The sequence below is a fragment of the Canis aureus genome, chromosome 32 (genome assembly GCF_053574225.1).
Source record: "Canis aureus isolate CA01 chromosome 32, VMU_Caureus_v.1.0, whole genome shotgun sequence".
NCBI classification, from domain to species: Eukaryota; Metazoa; Chordata; class Mammalia; order Carnivora; family Canidae; genus Canis; species Canis aureus.
Window position 1 is genome coordinate 21145349 of NC_135642.1, and position 22126 is coordinate 21167474.

The 22126-nt window shown below is 35.9% G+C and overlaps 1 protein-coding gene across 2 annotated transcripts in view; it reads left to right on the top strand.

The window, feature by feature from the left end:
• The window catches only part of USP8 (ubiquitin specific peptidase 8), a 66240-nt gene extending 45165 nt beyond the window's left edge, over positions 1-21075 (top strand). The window contains exons 11-20 of one of the 2 annotated variants that reach the window (XM_077881068.1): positions 7981-8559; positions 10900-10986; positions 11972-12049; positions 12441-12703; positions 14514-14726; positions 15133-15343; positions 16617-16853; positions 17473-17615; positions 19905-20037; positions 20191-21075. In XM_077881068.1, the coding sequence (XP_077737194.1) occupies positions 7981-8559; positions 10900-10986; positions 11972-12049; positions 12441-12703; positions 14514-14726; positions 15133-15343; positions 16617-16853; positions 17473-17615; positions 19905-20037; positions 20191-20376 (2130 nt within the window). In that variant the 3' untranslated portion in view covers positions 20377-21075. The remainder of the gene's footprint in view (positions 1-7980; positions 8560-10899; positions 10987-11971; positions 12050-12440; positions 12704-14513; positions 14727-15132; positions 15344-16616; positions 16854-17472; positions 17616-19904; positions 20038-20190) is intronic. The other variant, XM_077881069.1, reaches the window with a different exon arrangement.
• Positions 21076-22126: the final 1051 nt, after the last annotated feature.

Genomic DNA, 22126 nt, shown 5'->3' on the forward strand with positions numbered 1-22126 from the left:
TTTGTGGGAATGTGGTTGATTTGTCCCTCTATCCAGACCATTACAACTTTCTTTTCTTTTTTTTTTTTTTTTTTAAATATTTTATTTATTTATTCATAATAGTCACACAGAGAGAGACAGAGAGGCAGAGACACAGGCAGAGGGAGAAGCAGGCTCCATGCAGGGAGCCCAACGTGGGATTCGATCCCGGGTCTCCAGGATCACGCCCCGGGCCAAAGGCAGGTGCCAAACCGCTGCGCCACCCAGGGATCCCCCATTACAACTTTCTTATATAAGCATTCAGGCTGTTTCACTTTCTTATTCTTGTGTTCACTGGAATAACACTTAAAATATTTTTCAAGAATTTCTTTGTATTTTCAGTTTGGTTTTTTGACACAAGGCCTAGCTTTTGGCCTATCTCGGCTTTTGACATGCTTTCCTCATTAAGTTTAATTGTTTCTAGCTTTTGATTTAAATTGCTAGATGTCAGGGTACCTGGGTGGCTCAGTCAGTTAAGCATCTGTCTGACTCTTGATTTTGGCTCAGGTCATAATCTCAGGATTGTAAGATCAAGCCCCACATCAGGTTTCACACTCAGGATGGCGTCTGGTTGGGATTCTCTTTCTCCCTCTTCCTCTGCCCCTCTCCCTGCCTCTTTCCCCTTCATGCTTTCTCTCTAAAATTAAAAAGAATATATATATATATATTCACAAAAAATCAAAGTGATGACTTTTCCTTTCACTTGAACACTTAAGAAATCATTGCAGGGTTTTTCACTTATCTAATTTCAATATCGTGTCTTGTGGAATAAAGAGGCCCAAGGACAGGGAGAGAGACTGGGGAACACCTGGTCCATGGAGCAATCAGAATATATGCAGTAGTTTTTAAATCATATGGATGTGCTTCATGGCACTGGAAAAAAAGTAACATTAAAGATCATTGATCATAAATTACCATGACATAAAGTAACAATAAAATGTTTGAAATATTGTGAGAATTACAAAAATGTAACACAGACATGGAGTAAATGCTATTGGAGGAATGACACTAATAGACCTACTTGACTCAGGGTTGCCAAAACCTTTAGTTTTTAAAAAACATAATGTCTGTGAAGTGCAGTAAAACAAAGTATGCCTGTAATCAGTCTATTCAGATTTTCTGTTGTTCCTGATTGGAAGATTATATTTTTTCAAAGAATTTACCCATTTTTCCTAGTCCAGTGAGTGTGTTGGCATGTAATTTTTTACAATCTTCTATAATCTTTTGTATTTCTGTGATATCAGTTGATATTTCTTCTCCTTTATTGCTGATTTTGAGTCCACTTTGGTTTTCTTGATGAGCTTGGCTAAGGATTTATCAGTTTTGTTCATCTCTTCAAAGAACCAGCTCTTGATTTCATCGATCTTTTCTATTTTACTATTTCATTTATTTCTGCTCTATTTTATTCCCTTTCTTCTGCTATTTTTGGGCTTTGTTCTCTTTCTTGTGTATTTAGGTACAAAGTTAGAGTTTTCTATTTGAGATTTTTTCTTGTTTCTTGAGGTAGGCATATATTTCCATAGACTTACCTCTTAGAACTATTTTTGCTGTATCCCAAAGATTTGAACCATCGTGTTTTCATATTCATTTGTTTCTGTGAATTTTTTAATTTCCTTGAACCATTTGCTCTGTTTGTTTTCTTTCCTAATTTTTTCTTGTAATTCTAGTTTCATACTGTTATGGTTGGGAAAGATGCTTGATACGATTTCAGTCATCTTAAATGTATTGAGACTTGTTTTGTGGCCTAACATGTGATCAGTCCTGGAGAAGGTTTCATGTGCACTTGAAAAGAATATATTCTGCGATTTGGACATGGAATGTACTGTGTATGTCTGTTAGATTAATGTGGTCTAATGTGTCCTTCAAAGCTACTGTTTCCCTCGTTTATTTTCTGTTCTGGATGATCTGTCCATTGATGTAATAAGTATGGTGTTAAAATCCCTTGCAATTATTGTATTAAGATCAATTTCTTTCTTTATATCTGTTAATATTTGCTTTATATATTTAAGTGCTCCTAAGTTGGGTGCATAGATATTTATAATTGTTACATCTCCTTACTGGATTGATCTATCATCATAGAATGACCCTCTTTGTTTTAAAAAATATTTTGCTTGATAAAAATGTTGCTACCCCAGGTTTTGGGGTTCTTGTGTGTTTTGCTTCCATTTGCATGGACTTTCTTTTTCCATCCTTTCGCTTTTAGTCTGTTACGTGTCTTTAGGTCTGAAGTCTCTTGTAGGCAGCGTATTAGATGGGCCTTATTCTTTTATCCATTCTGCCACCCTGTGCATTTTGATTATAGCACTTAGTTCACTTACATTCAAACTGATTATTGTACTTACTGTACAGTATGTACTTACTGCCATTTTGTTAATTTCTTCTGATTGTTTTTGTAGCTCTTTTCTGTTCCTTTTTTCTTCTCTTGCTCTCTTCCCTTGTGATTTGGTGACTTTCTCTAATGTTTTATTTAGATTCCTTTCTCTTTATTTTTTCTTGTATCTACTACAGGGTTTTGGGTTTTGGTAGCATTAGGTTCATATATAACATCTTACATATGTATATAAACACACACACACAACCAATATATATTAGGTTGATGGTCACTTAACTACAAACACATTAAAACCAGGGCATTTTAATCCATCCCACCCATATTTTATATTCCTACTCCCCCCCCCCTGTTTAAGATATTTATTTTGGGTGAGAAGAGAGCATATGCTAGAGTGGGAGGAGGGGCAGAGGGAGGAAATCTTCAGGCAGACTCCCTGTTGAGTATGAAGCTCAGTCTCACCACCCTTGAGATCACAAGCTGAGTTGAAACCAAGAAACTGAGCCATCAAGGTGCTCCTCCACATTTTATATTTCTGACATACTTTATATGTTTTATTTTTATAATTCTTTATTAAAAGTATACTTGATTTTATTACTTTTGTCATAATCTCCATGGTAGCTTTAGAATTTATTCCCTACCTTTACTATGTTTGATTTTACCCAGTGAGTTTTGTTTTGTTTTGTTTAATTTTACTTCTAGTTATGGCCTTTTCTATTTAGAGTTCATTTAACCTTTCTTGTGTGGCTGGTTTAGTGATGGTGAACTCCTTTAACTTTTGTTTGTCTGGGAAACTCTTTATCTCATATTTAATTCTGAATGATAACCTTGCCAAGTAGAGTATTCTTGGTTTTAGGCTTTTCCTTTCAGCTGTTGAATACATTATGACAGTCCTTTCTGGCCCGCAAAGTTTCTGCTGAAAAATCAGCTGATAGCCTTAGAGAGTTTCCCTAATAGGTAACTTTTTGTGTCTCTCTTGCTTTAAAAATTCTCTATCTTTAATCTTTGACATGTTAATTATTATATCTTGATGTAGATCTCTTTGTTTCATTTTGTTTTGGGTTCTCTGCTTCCTAAACCTGGATTATCTGCTTTCTTCTCTAGGTTAGGAAGATTTCAGTTATATTTTTTCAAATAAGTTTTCTGCCCTTTTCTCTTTCCCTTTACCTTCTGATAGCCCTGTAATGCAAATATTAGTACACTTGATATTGTCCCAATCATCCCTTAAACTGCCCTCTTTTAAGTTTTTTTTGTTGTTTAACTTGAGTGATTTCTACCACTCTGTCTTCCAGATCACTGATCTGTTTTTCTGCATTTTTTAATCTGTTTTTGATTCCTTCTAGTGAATTTTTCATTTCAGTTACTTTCATTCTTCAGCTCTGATTGGTTCTGTTTTATATTTTCTACTTGTTAAAGTTCTACTTGTTTATTAAAGTTCTTAGTGCATTCATCCATTTCTTCTGATTTTGGTGAATATCATTATGAACATTACTTTGAACTCTTTTATCAGGTAGATTGCTTATCTCTGGTTCTTTTTCTGAGGTTTTATCTTGTTTTTGTTTTGAACATATAGCTCTGTCTCCTCACTTTGCTTGACTCTCTGTGTTTTTCTGTTAGGTAGGTCAACTGCATCTCCCGGTCTTGAAGGAGTGGCCTCAGGTAGAAGATGCCCTATGGGCCCAGATGTGCAGTCTCCCCCTAGTCACTAGAACCAGGCACTCCAGGGGTATCCTCTCTGTGGGCTGTGTGTGCCCCTCTGATGTGGCTAGGTTGAGACTGCTGCAGGAATACTTAGTGAGCAGGACTGGTCTCTTGTGGGTGGCTGAGAGGCCCAATCACAGCTGTTTTGGGCATGCTGCTGAGTAGAACTGACACCTCTCCCACGCCAGTAGGAGTTGCTTTAGGGGACTACTGTCTTTGGCTGCCTACCAGGTGTGGATGAGCAGGAACTGCTTTGGATGGGCACCTACCAGTGTATGCACATTGGGCAGGGCTGATCCATAGAAGAATACAAGTAGGATGAACGGTGGTAGCAGGGCATATGGAAAGAGTGTTAGAGTGGTGCCTGTAAGCACTTCCATTCTTGGAGGGAGTCCCTATAGATCCATGCCCCTACTGCACATACCCTAAAATTAGTTAATATATTTCCTTCATGTATGGCCCAGGTGCTTTTCAAACTCTTAGCTTTCTGTTTGGTCTGGGAACAAGTGAATCTGTGGCCTGGCACTTTTAAGAGCAGAGTCTCAGTGTTCTCTGGCCCTTGTGCTATCCTGGAGATAAGCCCCATTGATTTTCATAGCCAGATGTTATAGTGGCTCATCTTTCCTGTACAGATCCCTTGGGTAAGGGTGCCTAATGTAGGGTGTAAACCCCTCCTCAGGGAGGACCTCCACATTTGTGATTATTCCTACCATTTGTATACTGCCGTAACAGGTGTGTAGGTGTTGACTGCCTCTGCCTGCCCCTCTTACCTTTCTGAATGTGGCTTTTAATTTATATTTTTAGTTGTGGAAGAGCTGTTTTGCTAGTATTCGGGTCATTCTCAGAGAGTTTGTCTATATTTATTTATTTTTTTTTTAATTTTTATTTATTTATGATAGAGAGAGAGAGAGGCAGAGACACAGGCAGAGGGAGAAGCAGGCTCCATGCACCGGGAGCCCGATGTGGGATTCGATCCCGGGTCTCCAGGATCGCGCCCTGGGCCAAAGGCAGGCGCCAAACCGCTGCGCCACCCAGGGATCCCGAGTTTGTCTATATTTAGTTGTATTTTTGGTGTGTCTGTGGAAGGAGGTGAGCTCAGGATCTTCCTACTCCACCATCTTGATCCCTGCTCCAACAGTCACATTTTAACAATAATTATTTAAATGATTTTAAATAACCAGTGTGTCACTATAAAAATGCAGCTTTTTTCCCCTCTGCATTTTACTCAAAAGAAGGTAAACTCATTCTCCCCTATGAATTTTCCAATAAGATTTTTTTTATAGCATTCACTTTTAAATTTCTTTTCAGGGGGATCCCTGGGTGGCTCAGTGGTTTTAGCGTCGCCTTCAGCCCCAGGGCACAATCCTGGAGTCCGGGGATCGAGTCCCACATCGGGCTCCCTGCGTGGAGCCTGCTTCTCCTTCTGCCTGTATGTCTGCCTCTCTCTCTCTGTCTCTCTGTCTCTCATGAATAAATAAATAAAATCTTTAAAAAAAAATAAATTTTTTTCAGATGTATTTCAACAGTATTTCACATTTGAAGTGGATTCCATTTGATTTGTGCAACAGGCTATGAATAGAAAACTTTTTGTCGTGAAATGAGATAGTTCATTTTTTCATTTTTTTAAAGGTCTTCTGCTTTTAATATTTCAGACTAAATCTTCAGATAAATAAATCTTTTTTAAAAAGTAAAAACAAAAAAAGCAAATCTCAAGACTAAACAGTATTTGTTTGGGCAACTCTTCTAAAAACATGAATTTAAGAAATTGAAAAAAGAGCTTATGTTATTGCACTTCCTTTAAACTTGATCAGCATGTTATTTGAACCATAATCCTCCTGTGACTTTCTGAGATATGTGCAAATTTACCTAATATATTTTGAGGTTTTTCTATGTGAAAGACAACATAAATGTTTATAAATATGATTAAGCTATGGATTCTATCTGATGTTTAGAAGGAGAGACTTCTACAAAGACAGCAAAAATATAAGGCAGAATGTCATAATTGCTCAAGTAGTCACTGGAGCACAGAGCAAGGAAAGAACTTTTGACTGAGGGTATCAGGTCTTCATGGAAAAGGCAGTATTTTTATCTGGGCTGCTATAAGAGTACAATAGGATTTGAGGATTAAAGAGACAAGTAGAAGATTTTGTGACTAAAGGAACAAAGCATGCTCTGGAACCAGTGAGTAGTTTTGACATGCTTAGACACAGCTCTCTGTTGGAGACAGACAAATGTGATAGTAGATAAGATTGGAAGATGGACAAGAGTCATCAAGAGATATGCTATCAAATTGGAATTTTATCCTGTAGGCACAAGGAAACTTGCAGAATTTTAAAGTTGAAAGTAACATGATAATAGTTATGCTTTTAAAATGAGAGTGAAATAGATTGAGTTAAAATGTATATGGAAATATTTATTTTGGTTCCTGTCCACTTTTTATTATCCTTATCCTCATAGTGGTTCTTCCCACTTCATTCTCAAATGTAGAAAAGAAGAGGAGGAAATAGATTTTTAAAGAGGCAAAAAGAGAAATGAGGAACAAAGGAATGATTTCACTATATTCTTCACTATATTGCAGTCTGTACAATATGTTTTATAAGAACACCATGCAGGTTGTTACTGGCAGATATTCTTATAAATTTTTATACTTGTTTCAGTAAATTGCATTTTCAAAAAAATGATCTTAGGATCACTTCTAACAATTTTATAGGGTTAGTATGCTATTAAAGTGAGATAATAAACATTTAACTCATTAATTTAGGAATTCAGATGGTTTTTTACCTAACTTGTAATTAGTAACTTACCTAAGTTATGAAAGTTGTTATGGAATATTTTATTCATTCCCTTGGCAACATATTTATTTGCTCTGTGTCAGACACAGTCTTTACCCTCCTGGAGCTTTTATGCTAAGAGGGAAGAAAGATTTTAAACAAGTAATTATAATATTTATTAAGATCCCAATAATATTATGAGGGAAAAGAAGAGGGTATTAAGAGACCATACATTAGGGGACTGGGCTATTTTGGGGATTTCGGAAATCTTTCCTAAGGGAGAGATATTTCAGCCATGACCTAAAGTTGTAATAGTCATTATCTAGATGAATAGCTGGTACAAAGGCCTGAGTTGGGAAGGAGCATGCATCTTTGAAGAATTAAAAAGGCAGAGGTAGGCGTGGGAATGTGATATACTTGATGTATAGAGTGGTCTATGAGATTAGAGAAATAGGTAGAAGTGGGACCACACAGGGCCATCCTATGCATGGTAAAGATTTTAGATGTAAACTGAGTACAGTGAGTAGCTGTTTACATTCATGAGGAACATAGTCATATTTCTTTTAAAATGATTACTCTGGCTACAGTGTGGAGATTAGAAGGGAGGTAAGAAAAGAGGTGGGACAACTAATTGGAAACAATGTAGAGAGTATGTTGGCATGGACTTGTTTGGTGGACAGGTAGAGGAAGAAAATCATCAGACTGCATAAGGGCAGGCGGAGGACATAAACTCAATTTTCTGGTATGAGCTACGATTTGGATAGGGGTTACATCATGAGATAAGGACCATGTTTGTAGGGGAATTATTACGTAATCAGTTTTGACCATGTTAGATTGGTGGTGTGTATGTGAGACACTGACATGCAGATGTTGAGTAAGCAATTGGATATGTGGAAATGGAACTTAAATCTAGGTATGGCCAGGTTTTATGTTTTAGATGAACTCTTCCATGTACAGAACATATCATGGTGTATTGAAAGTATGGAATCAAGAAGAAGTAAGTACCAGGTGCCTTATGAGAAATCTTGACAGACACAGATATTCTGGCATATGTTGCCTCCATAAAGTGACTATTCTTTCAGAACAACTTGATTTCAAGAACTGAGGTTACATTCCTGGACTTTGACAAAAAGAGGTTTTGCTCTGTTTTTGTTGATGTAGATTGATCGTACTAAAAAACCAGCAGTCAAATTGCCTGAAGATAAAATAAAATCTGAAAATAAAGATCACGAGCAACAGTCTCCTCAGGATGGAAAAGTAGTTCCTGATCGTTCCACAAAGCCAGTATTTCCCCCTCCGACTGCCATGTTAACAGATGAAGAAAAGGCTCGTATTCATGCAGAAACTGCTCTTCTAATGGAGAAAAACAAACAAGAAAAAGAACTTCGAGAAAGGCAGCAAGAAGAACAGAAAGAGAAACTGAGGAGAGAAGAACAAGAACAAAAAGCCAGAAAGAAACAAGAAGCTGAAGAAAATGAAATCACTGAGAAGCAACAGAAAGCAAAAGAAGAAATGGAAAAGAGAGAAAGTGAACAGGTTAAGAAAGAAGATAAAGAAACTTCAAAGAGGAGCAGAGAAATAACAGGAGTAAAAAGACAAAGTAAAAGTGAACATGAAACTACTGATGCCAAGAAATCTGCAGAAGATAGGGGCAAAAGGTGTCCCACCCCAGAACTGCAGAAGAAAGCAGTGGGAGATGTGCCCCATGCCTCTGTGGCAGGAGATGCAAATTCAGGCAAGGTGAGCAGAAACAAACAGTACAAACTGCCAAGTAAGTGAAATAAATTGTGTTATAAAAAGATGACACCAGTGGCATTCCACAAATAGGACAGATCTTTTAAGTAATTTTCTAGTGGGCGATTTGTACTGATCCATCTACATTTGCTCTTCTACTCTCCTTTGGTTGACTGGGAGTAGGGTTGCTTTTTTTTTGTCTATGAAATGCAGTATTTTTTAGCAATTGAGGTAACTACACTCTTCATTTTTATATGTGCTGTATGTTCATCAGAAGATTTGAGTGAAATACAATCTTCCTCTCAATGTGGAGGATTTAGGTGCCAAATACGTATATGATAGAGCTTCTGTCTACTTAAAATATGTCCAAAATCAATGACATCTAAATGGTCCAACATTTATCTTTGTGTATAGTGGTTTTTGTGGTCACGTCTATTGTCAGTTTGTTTGCTGCTTCATCTAATCAATAATATTGACAATGATCCCATTAATGTTGCCTTTTTCTACCCTTGGTTATTTCCCAAAATTCATTCCCCTAATTTTGGGGAACATTTTTTTGTTCTTTAACCTAATAATAACATATATGTTTTTTATTTTGTTTCCTGTATTATACAATTAACAATGCCTTTCCCTTTAAAATAGCAAGAACAGTTATAGCTTCTGTTTATAGTTCTGAAGCAGCAGTTCAGGCATAAACCAATATTAACAATTCATATTAATGGTGTACTTATCTGGGGAACACTTACCTAGTTAACCTTAACTATCAAAAATATAGCCCTTTGGGCACCTGGGTGGCTCAGTTGGTTGAGCAGCCAACTCTTGGTTTTGGCCCAGGTCATGATCTCAGGGTCATTAGATTGAGCCCCTGTGTTAGGCTCTGCACTGGGCATGGAGCCTATATAAGATCCTCTCTCCCTCTGCCCCTCCGCCACCCCATTCACATGCATGCTCTTTCATAAAAAATGTATAGATCACAAACAAAAACCTTCCAAACACCTAAAGTTAGGGAAATGAAGCCCATGTACTAAATGTTCTCACTTTATTCATGGGAGGCTCAGAATTGAGCTATTACAATTTAATTATTGTCCATTGAGTAGCTGTTATACACCAAGTATTTTTCCTGTATTACTTTATACTTCTAATGATAAGGTCATGAGGTATTCAATTCAGAAATAAAGTTGAAACTTAGAAGTTAAGTAATTAGCCTCAGGGCCTATGTGCAGTAAGATTCCAAAGCCACTTCCTTTCTATCTTGGTTCACTTAGGGGCAGGCAGTCGTAAGAAGTAAAAGCATTTATGCCAGATAGCCCTACAAATCTAAATAGCCCTGTGATTATCACATTAGTTTTTGATGTTACTTATTATATATAACACATTGAAAAAATTGTGTGTGTGTGTATATATATGTATATATATGTGTGTGTATGTATATATATATGTATATATATACATACACACACACACACACACACGGTATGCTTTTAAAAGTAGGCAAAATATTGGGCAGCCCAGGCGGCTCAGTGGTTTGGCGCCGACTTCAGCCCAGGGCCTGATCCTGCAGTCCCGGGATGGAGTCCTGTGTCGCACTCCCTGCATGGAGCCTGCTTCTCCCTCTGCCTGTGTCTCTGCCTGCCTATCTCTTTCTCTCTCTCTCTCTCTCTCTCTCTCTCTCAAATAAATAATTAAGATCTTTAAAAAATAAATAACAGTAGTCAAAAATACATAATTTATTCTGGAATAAAATTTATTAAAATTATCACAAATATTTAGAAGTTTTTACTTTAGTTATTTTTAAAATAAACTATAAAATCAAAGTGAATTCTTTGAAGGCACCTATGATAGGTTCCAAGAGGATATAAAATGGATTTTGTACTTTTGAATATTTTTCTGTATGAATATCTTATAATCTCTCCATTCTCTTCAGTATGTTCATTTTAGGAGAACATGACCACTTTGAAGGCAACCAAATCATGTGAAATTAAAATAAAAGAACAGTGTTCCAAAGAGGTCATGGTGAATATACACTGATGACCAGCAACTTATAGTTGGCCTTGTATCATGAGTCAGTGCTTCCCTATCCACCATGATATGCACACTCCCCACCATTGATCATCAGTTTCTTTTCTTTTTTATCTTTAGTGTTAGGAAATCCCACAGGGGCTCTATCACCTTTAGCTAAAAATATCTACTTTGACAGTAAAACTAAATAAACTCTTCAGGTCTTTTTTTTTTTTCTTTTATATTTTCAGTCTGATGGATTTACTTGTATTAGCTAGTGATTGATAGGCAAGTTCATATTGGAGGACAGTTAAAGTTTTCATTTCTGAAATTTTAATAATTTTACAGCCTGTTAAGATTAAAGGACAACCAGAAAGTGGAATTCTAAAGACTGGAACTTTTAGAGAGAATACAGAAGACCTCGAAAGAAATAAAGTAAGTAGTAGTAGTTCATTGGGTTGGGGGAAACACATGGTTTATAATCACATGGTTGTCTTTACTGTATTTTCATCCTCCATCTGAAAATCTACTTTCTGAAGAAATCTTTCCTTTCATAGCTGGTTTTTTGTTTTTACATGATTGATCCATTTATATGCTAAAAAGGAATAGATGTTTGTCTTCCTATTTAAAGTGTAATAATATATTCTACTCATTTTATGAAATTAGAAAATATCTAGGTCTTACTACATGATCCAGCAGTTCTACTTCTAGGTATATACCCAAAAGAATTGAAAGCAGTTCATAGCAGTGTTATTTGCAATAGCCAAATAGCCAAAAGATAGAAGCAACCCAAATATCCATCCACAGATGAATTATATAAACAGATGTGACATATACATACAATGGTATATTCAGCCTTTTTAAAAATTTAGGAAGTCACCCAGGTGTCCTCACTAGTATAATTTTTTGAGATTCATCCATGTTGTAACATGTATCAGTAGTTATTCTTTTATATTTACTGAATAGTATTCCCTTGTGTGAATATACCACATACATTTTATTCATTCACCAGATAATGAATATTTGGATTGCTTCTGCTTCTTTTGGGCTATTATCAATAATGTTGCTGTGAACATTTGCAAACAAGTCCTTGTGTGGAAATATGTTTTCATTTCTTTTGGGTGAAATTGTCTTTGTGTTTTTATTTTTTTAAAAGAAACTTTAAAAACTGCCATCATTGTGGGCTTGTATGTACACATATTCCTTTTCTCTTTGCTGCAGTATTTGGACTTTGAGACCACATACAGTTCTTAATTTTTAAAGTTGATTTTAAAACTATTAAAGGAAAAAAAATAAAATAAAAATAAAAATATTAAAGGGCAGCCAACACAAGGCTTTTTGGTTTTTTGGACAAGTAGCTTAAGTTTGTATATGGCAAAATTTAACCTTTTTTTGTTGTTTTGTTTTGTTTTTAATCTAGGCTAGAGAACCTTTAACAAGAGCACGAAGTGAAGAAATGGGGAGGATCGTACCAGGACTGCCTTCTGGGTGGGCCAAGGTAAAACTCAAAATAAGCACATAAATAAATAACATGTGTTCTTTTCTAAAAAGCTTTTTTTTGTTGTTGTTTATTCTGCATCTTCTCTAATGCAGAGTCAATTCTGTTTCTTCATTATGGAGGACATAGATTATTTCCCTAATTACAGCAGGGTTAGATTTCTCAGTATATCCAATCTGAGATGATGGCTACGATAGATGAGCATTTTTGGCATTTGTTACTTAGAAACAGTTAATTTTTCCAATACCCAGAGTTCTTTGGAAGTTGAATTATGGAAGTGATTATTACCATTTTATTCAAATTATTTTAATCCAAAAGTAAATTTAGCAGTGGAATACTTTTGAGTGATTTTTTTTTTTTGACCTGTTGTTTTGTTTCTTTTCCATCTAAGTTTCTTGACCCAATCACTGGAACTTTTCGTTATTATCATTCACCTACCAACACTGTTCATATGTATCCACCGGAAATGGCTCCTTCATCTGCACCTCCTTCCACCCCTCCAACTCATAAAGCCAAGCCACAGATTCCTGCTGAGCGGGATAGGGAACCGTCCAAACTGAAGCGCTCCTACTCCTCCCCAGATATAACCCAGGCTATTCAAGAGGAAGAGAAGAGGAAGCCAACAGTAACTCCAACAGTTAATCGGGAAAACAAGTGAGTTTATCCTAATTCTTAGAACTAAAGTAATCTGCTATATTTGAAAACTTCTACTCTAAACATACTAGTTTATTAATACCAGGGAGTCAGAAATTTCTGAGGATGGTTATACCAGCCATTGTTATTTAGCACAGAGGAAAATATGAATGGATTAAATTCCTTGGTTTTTATCCCAAGTGCTAACTTAAATATATCAGGGAAAATGATCATAATAAGTATTAGTGTAGATATACATTAATATAGAATGTACATTATTATATTTTAGGGCAGCATAGTATAGAACTACCTAGAAGTTTTCCATAAACCTCCATGGTCCCTAAATTTCTCTTCAGGGACCATAATCTCTGGGATTGTTGAGTTTATCTTGTTGCAGCTCTCAAATTCCAAACTTTTTTTTTTTTTTAACTCCACCTCTACTATAGAAGCAAACTTAAATAGTATTAAAATGACAAGTATTGTGTGTATCAGCTCCTAATCTTATTCTGTTCCCTTTTTCTTCATTGCATTTCTGCTGTTTTCTTCACAAGTAGTGAATGATCAGTAGGTTCAGTTAATTTTCCCAAACCAGATTTCATTTAGATGTATTCCTGGTGTGGTCCCTCTAATGCTCCTAGTTTATGATTGATAGGATTGTGAGGAGGTAATTGTCAGATCTACTTATCACTTCTAATCTTTACTTTTTGAGGGAGGGGTATAGATGGAAGTATACATAAATGGGTTTATATTAGGGCTCACTATTAAAACTGGTAAGATTTCTTTCTTGAATCATCATTCTTATTAAAGTTTATTAATTTGAAGACGAGGGGTTTTTTTAAGACAATCACACATGCAGTTATGTATTTTTATATGCATTTAACAGAGGAGTACATGAACGTATACACCTGAGCACATATAAAGAAATGCTGATTGAAACATAGTTTAATCAGTTTAATCTGTTCTTAAATTCCTTTCAGGGTGGAAGCATGTTTAGGATCAATAATAAAAGAAAGATTAAGATTTTTCTTAATGCTATAGCCATTCTAGAAGTTCTGCATATAAATCAAATACACTAAATAACAAAAGCCTTCTCTAGTCCAAAGCTGTTTAGTAGACATGTTGGTAGAAACATTCTGTATCTGTGCTATTCAGTATGGTAGTAGCTACTTAGAATTGTAGGACGTGGAACTGAGGAGCTGAATTTTTAAATAATTAATAAATAATTGTATTTATTTGAGAGAGAAAGAAGCAGCAGGAGCAGGAGGGCAGAGGGAGAAAAGCAGGTTCCCCACTGAGCAGGGAGCCCAGCACTTAAGGACTGAGCCACTCAGGTGCCCCCTTTTAAATTTAAATAGCTACCTGTGGCCAGTGGCTACTGTATGTGTCAGCACACCTCTGCATTTTGGGTAATAGTACCCAAATAATCTCTGCCTCTTTTGATATCTGTCCACAGTAATAAATTTTTTATTCTTTGTTTGGCATTCTGGTTGAGTTCAACATTTAGTAATGCTAAACTTTAAAAGAATTTGAAAGAGTCTTCTCTTCCAGAAGACCGTACGTGTTCATGAGAAGCAGGGAATCTATCTCAGGGTATAAGAACCATAGACCCACATAAGAGGTTAAGGATACTTGTTTCTTGGGAGGGTCACAAAATAACCAGTGTTACCTAGATAATAAATGTCTTGTAAGACCCAGTACCTTATGACTTATTAACTGTTTACAAGATTACTGTGTACTGTGATACCAGTGCGGGAGTTTGCTATTTGTAGTCTGAACCTTAATTTTAGATACTGTGCATTTTAAGACCTTGTGTACGTTTTTTCTTCCTCAGGCCAACATGCTACCCTAAAGCTGAGATCACAAGGCTTTCTGCTTCTCAGATTCGGAACCTCAATCCTGTCTTTGGAGGATCTGGACCAGCTCTCACTGGACTTCGTAATTTGGGAAATACTTGTTATATGAACTCCATACTGCAGTGCCTATGTAATGCTCCACATTTGGCTGATTATTTCAACCGAAACTGTTACCAGGATGATATTAATAGGTAAAGAAATTTCATACTTACTACAATATAGTATTAAAAGGGTGATATAACCATACTTCCTTACCACTCAGCTCCAGAGAAGACAAATTAGGAAAGGGGAAAAACATCTTTATTCTTAAGGAAAATATGAGTAAAGCCTCCTCTCCTCTCACTGACAGAAGAGGAGCAGTGCAAAAAGGTAGGGACATCAGTTAATTAACTGGAGGTTCGCAGCCCAGAAGCAGCATGCTGGTGGGGTATAAGCAAAGTAAGATTCAGAGGAGTGTTTGGGAATAAACCTGTGAATAAATACTTGTGTTGGGTTACAGTATGTAAAGAGTTTAATGTTGACCTTGTCAACCCACTGTACCTTGACTTTTTAAAAATTCCTTTATTTATTTATTTATTGGTAATTATATTTGCAAAGGTCAAATCTCTTGGGGCATAAAGGTGAAGTGGCTGAAGAATTTGGCATAATTATGAAAGCCCTGTGGACAGGACAATACAGGTACATCAGTCCAAAGGACTTTAAAATCACCATTGGGAAGATCAATGACCAGTTTGCAGGATATAGCCAGCAAGATTCACAAGAACTGCTTCTGTTCCTAATGGATGGTCTCCATGAAGATCTAAATAAAGTAAGAAATTTGATTTTTCTAAGTTGCAAAGGCTCTTTAGGGTTGCTCAACACTAATTTTTATAGCAATTTAAATAGGTGATTGTTCAGTGCAAGTTTATTCAAATCTAGTGACTTTGTACTAAGGCAGGGAACTATAAAACATATCTGATAGATCTAATATTTTAAAAGAAATATATAATTTATATTTGTTTACTAAAAGGATAGATCGTATTGTGAGAAATTGTAAATTTTGAAATAGTTGTTAGAGGTACTATGTGACCACATGTATGTGAAAGTAAATCATAAACACAAATTTTCTAAAAGATTAGCTATAGACTACCTGAACATCTTTATTATTATATATTTATATATATCATTTTCGTCCTTGTTTATAAAATAAGAATTACCTTATATAACCAAAGGACTAATGTGAAAAGTTACTCAGGCACATATCTCTCAGATACCTTTGGTATCACTGTTACCACTGAACATATATATACACACACCAAAAAAATACATCGTATTTTACACACATGTATGTGTGTGTATATATAGGTGAATATAAATACATGTGTGTATCTATCCATGAGCCTAGGACAACAAATAAATCCTGTCTAGTTGTAGCCCTAACTCCCAGCTATGTGTGAAATGTCTTCTTTTCAAAATCAAAATTTTCAACATAAAGTTAAAACAAAAATTTTAAAAATGTATTTTATGAATTCTAGTTAGTTAACATACAATGTACTATTAGTTTCAGGTGTACAATATAGTGATTCAGTACTTCCATACAATAGCCATTGCTCATCACAAGTGTACTCCTTAATCCCGATCCCTTAAGAAAATGTATTTTATTAATTTCTATTTAATAAAATAAGTCATATAGGGTGCCTGGGTGGCTCAGTCATTTAAGTGTCCAACTCTTAGTTTCAACTCAGGTCATGATCTCATGGTTGTGAGATTGAGCCCCAAGGTGGGCTCTGTGCAGAGCCTGCTACAGATTCTCTCTCCCTCTCCCTCACACACTTTCTCTCTCAAATAAGTAAGATCTTTAATAAATAAAAAATAAGTCATACTTTCCTGATAAAGTGGGATTTAGAGGAAGATTTTTGGCTACAACTTTTTTATAGCACTTAATGAGATTAGAACTCTTTCATGAAAGGAACAAAAATGTTTCTAAATCTGCAAAGTATATTCCATATATTCTTTCAATTTTATATTTAAATGTCAACTTTAAGAAATAAATGTCAACTTTGAGATATTAATATAAATTTTAATATTAATCTTATTTCCAGGCTGATAATCGGAAGAGACATAAAGAAGAAAACAATGATCACCTTGATGACTTTAAAGCTGCAGAACATGCCTGGCAGAAACACAAGCAGCTCAATGAATCTATTATTGTCGCACTTTTTCAGGGTCAGTTCAAATCCACAGTACAGTGCCTCACCTGTCACAAAAAGTCTAGGACATTTGAGGCCTTCATGTATTTGTCTCTACCCTTAGCTTCTACAAGTAAATGTACATTACAGGTAAGCTCAAGAATAAATGATTTGTAGAATAAATGCTGTTTATATGCATACAAATATACTTTTTTAGATGAAACTTACACATAAATTTTGTTTTAATTATGTCTATGTATATTATTTTTTGTCTATGTATATTAGAAAAAGATTTTTTTTTAAGTTTTTAAAAGATATTTTCCTATAAAATACTTTAAGAATTGATGTTTTTTAAAGTTTGCATTTTGAAGAAGTTTTAAAAGTTACAAGAATTTGCTTCACAGGGGGATCAAATAAGTAGCCTGTTTTCCTCACAACAAGAGTGTGATTTAGCTAGCTTGTTGATATTTTTGTGTTTGCTTCCTTGAGAATGTCATTTCTTCCAGCAAGACTTCCTGAGACACCAGGTAGAGTGCAGACACGCAGGACTGCTTCCCTCCACCGTAGGCAGCACTCACCACGCTCTGCACTCTTGTTATGGTCGGCTCTCTCATCTGGGTTCCCCACTAGGTCATAAAGTTTGTGAGGGGATTGTTTTCTTCTAGTTCTCTGTTATATCCCTCATGCCTGGCAGAGTAACTTATTGAGTAGACATTCAGTGATACTGTGAAGACAGGAATAAGTAACTGCTACTTGTTTCTGCCTCCAGGATTGCCTTAGATTATTTTCCAAAGAAGAGAAGCTCACAGATAACAACAGGTTTTACTGCAGTCATTGCAGAACTCGACGGGATTCTTTAAAAAAGATAGAAATCTGGAAGTTGCCACCTGTGCTTTTAGTGCATCTGAAACGGTAAACAATTTTTTCTGCCATTTAGATGAAGGAATTCTAAGTCCTTCATTCTAAGTCATTTTGTTGTACTGCCTGCTAAGGATGCATTGCAAAGGAAAATATCTGATTAGGGAAATAAGGCAGAAATGAGGAGACTCTAGTTCCTTACCTTAGTGTTTGCAGTAACAGCAAAATGACTACATGACTCTTTCATGTAATGTCATCTTTTTTTTTTTTTTTTTTTTTAAAGGAAATTTAATTATTACATTTCAAATACAAAATTTGGGGCAGCCCGGGTGGCTCAGCGGTTTAGCACCACCTTCAGCCCAGGGTGTGATCCTGGAGACCTGGGATCGAGTCCCACTTCCACTTCAGGCTCCCTGCATGGAGCCTGCTTCTCCCTCTGCCTGTGTCTGTGCCTGTCTCTCTCTCTGTCTCTCATGAATAAATAAATAAAATCTTAAAAATATATTTAATATATATTTATGTTTATTATTTATAATATTTATATATAATTTTATATTATAAAACATCAAATGAAAATGTATTTATACAGTATAATACAAATGATTAGCCAATAAAATTTATCAAACAGTAAACTAAAAAAGGATTTAATACTAGGCTGAAAGTGAAATAAAGAATTTTTTAAAGATTTATTTAGATAGTGAATGCTCATGTACAGAGGAGAAGTCTGAGAAGTTTGAGACAGAGTCTTAGATTCCACACTGAGCATGGAGCCCAAAGTGGGGCTCGACCTCATGACCCTGAGATCACGACCTGAGCTAAAACGAAGAGTCAGGCACTTGCCCAGCTGTGCCTTGACTCTTTCTCAGGGGTGCCCTAGGCGTCCCTGAAATACAGGATTTAAGTGTAGTCTTAAAGATGTTAAGGATGCCATTGTTGGGTGCAGACATTTTTGTCCAGATTTCTCCAGCCAGTGAAAAAGATCTGGTCCTCTAATAGAGAGTTATAAAACATGTCCTAAGTGTTTTGATTTTTTTTTTTTTCTGGTCTTTGTATATAATCTATCCATGGAGTGATAACAGTGGGTCTTGTTTGATCTTTTTATTGAGCTGTAATTTTAGTTTCAAGAAAGCACTTCTATTTTAATTATTTGCTTCATTGTATTACTGGAGATTCTTTGGCAGTTATATTTTCAACATTGACGTGTTCAAATTTCTCATGTAAAATTTTTAACAGCAGGCTGTGAATCAGTTTTTGTCTTCTTGAGGATTGTGGAGGTATAAACATTCTATAAATGATTACACATTTGTTCAGTTAAAATTTTTAATGCTGCTTACTCTTTGCAGAATATCTGAAAATATAAATGGTTCAGAATTCAGTTTTTGAAAATTCTGATATAATAGTTCACCAACATACCAGTATTTTGATGTTTAAAGGAGCAGAATATGTCAGGATCATGGAATGCCATTATAGTTCACCTTGCTACCTGAGAGTAGAGTATTCCTGTGAAATCTTTCATAAAGCAAAACGGTGAAAAGCAGAGAAGCAGTTACCATTAATTTATATGGAAAATCTTGAGCATTCCTAAACCCCAAAAATAACCTTCTCTTGGGCCTTTCTGATGCCTTAGGACACATCTTGCAAAGAGATGCACAAAATACGTCAAGGTAAAACACAGATGCCGACAGCTTGATGCTGAGTATTCCGGGAAAGACTTGGTGGTGCCACTCTTGCTGCTTGGCAAGGTGCCTGCTGCCTCTACCAGCTTACTGCAGAACAAATACTGCCAAATGCTATTTTCACTGTTCACCTTTTTTCTTAAAAGCAGAAATCCTCTTGGATTTCTTTTGGTTAGCAAAAACAAGGACTAACGTAAGTCTTCTATTAAAGCAGCGTAATGTCAACTTTTGAAAAGGAGGGGATACCTGTGTAGTCTGTGTGCTTACAGTTTCCAGCTCCAGCTTCCCCAGCAGTAGTCTGTCCTCTGGACATGTGTGGGGACTAACATTATAAACATGGGTCTTTGTAGGTTTTTGGCTTTGTAGAAAACTCCTCTCACAGTTCTGGCTGGCCTAGGGGTCCGGGGACCACGGTAAGATTCGTCTCTACCCCCTTAGCTGTTTGACTTAGGGCAAGTCATTTCATATCTGTGTGCCTCTGTTTTCTTGTTTGTAAAGAGGAAATGAAGCCAGATGTCTTTATAGGTCCTTTCACTACTGAAATTCTGAGTATTTGAAATGGGGTTTATGGTCCTGGCTAAAAGTTTAGACTATCGAGGAATGAACTAGAGTCATTCTGATATTTTTGGTCTGTCAGTATTAATTAATGTCACGTTTTGCTCCGCAGTTTTTCCTATGATGGCAGGTGGAAACAGAAATTACAGACCTCTGTGGACTTCCCGTTAGAAAATCTTGACTTGTCACAGTATGTTATTGGCCCAAAGAACAATTTGAAGAAATATAATTTGTTTTCTGTTTCAGTAAGTATCTTGTGAACTAAATATTTTCATATTTTGTTTAGAAAGAAAGAGTTGCAAGTGGTTCCTTCATAGGAAAATAACAGAAAGCTTTGAATTATTTAAAATATGTCAGTAATCTCAATATGAACTGATTGTCCATCTCGTTTGACACAGAATCACTACGGTGGGCTGGATGGAGGCCACTACACTGCCTATTGTAAAAATGCGGCAAGACAGCGGTGGTTTAAATTTGATGATCATGAAGTTTCTGATATCTCTGTTTCTTCTGTGAAGTCTTCGGCAGCTTATATCCTCTTTTATACTTCACTGGGACCACGAGCAGCTGATGTAGCCACATAAGGAGAAGTAGGTTATAAGCTAGTTATCTTTTAAGACGCTGAGCGAAACAACTCGACATACTTATACTGGATAGCTATAGCTGGCCCTTTAGAGGAATTCTAGGACAGTGGGAGCTATGTTATTATCACCATATATTTTAGGTCAGTGCTATTATCAAAAAACTGACTAATAATATTTAACAACTATTGCAGTAAGCACTCCTTACAGGTACCATTTATTTCAAAACCTTTATAGTTTGCTCCAAAGTTAAAGTAATTAACTAGCTAAGCATTATTATTCTACCGGTCTAAAAACCATTCTATCCTTTTTTTCCTTTTTCACTGTTATGGCCTTTTCACATTTCTAAATCCCAGCTTGATCTATGAATACTCTAGAATGATGTAAAGCAGATAGGAATGTATGTGTATATATTTATTGCACACTTGCACATCAAATCAATGTACATAGTATAATATGTGGTCCTTTTGTGAAGCCTAGAACTCAGAGGATTGTTTGTTTTTCTTTTGGCCTATTCTGAGTAACTGCAGTGCTTTCTTAGGGAAATGACAGGGCAAAGCTATTTTTTTGTTGGCTTTGGGCTGTATTTGTGCACTAAATCTTTATTCTAAAAAAATAAATGGAAACTTTCTTTAATTTTTTAAAATGAATTTTCATTTACACCTACATTAAAATCTTAATGAGAAAAATAATTTAAAACCCTTTAAGTGTACTGTCTTTAATTTTATATTATCAAACTATTTAATATACACACACACTTTATCCTACTACATTGACTTAAAATTTAGTTCATTTACCCTGTTCTATTAGGACCAGATTTTACTCTTCCTTCAACTTGATCTAGAACTGCATATAGCACTTAGGATTCTCAGAGTTGGGAGTCCGGATTAGAATAGAAAGGCATAGGAGTCAAATATGATTGCAAAGTGAACTGCATTAAGAACCGTATCTTTACAAAATGATATATTAAAAGACAGAGAGGAGCTTAGAATTTATTATTTACCTCACGGACTCAATTGCTATAGATGAAGTGAATAAAAACTCTCCATGTAAAAATAAGATTGTAAAAGGTGCTCCTGAAAGATAATCACCATTAGGGGATCCCTGGGTGGCGCAGCGGTTTGGCGCCTGCCTTTGGCCCAGGGCGCGATCCTGGAGACCCGGGATCAAGTCCCACGTCGGGCTCCCAGTGCAAGGAGCCTGCTTCTCCCTCTGCCTGTGTCTCTGCCTCTCTCTCTCTCTGTGTGACTATCATAAATAAATAAAGAAAAAATATTTTAAAAAAAAGAAAGATAATCACCATTAGTGGACTGTCAGGGAGAGGATGAAAGGACGAATTTTGAATTGTGAGGTTGGCAATTTTTCATGTTCTGCAGTTGGTCTAAGTGACTTATTAGAGTTATTGGCTAAATTGTTTGATTAACTGAATATTTTCAAATCATATTCTTAAGGTCACAGAGCCACTTGAAGAAAACTTACTTTGGTTTAGCTCCATGAAGTATCTTTGGGAAATAATTTCTTGGAAATATATAATTGAGAGGTTCTGTGATAAATTCATCTTAATAAACATTGAATTTTGAACCCTGAAATTAATACATAATTTGCAGTGCTTTGAAGGCCCCCATCAATTAGCATTTCATCATTTACATGCTGCCTTTTTCAGTAGGCCAGGACCTATCTTCTTTGGTAGAGCCTTATCATGTAAAAGGGTGAACAATATACCAGAAAGACTTAAAAATGTGAGTGATGCAAG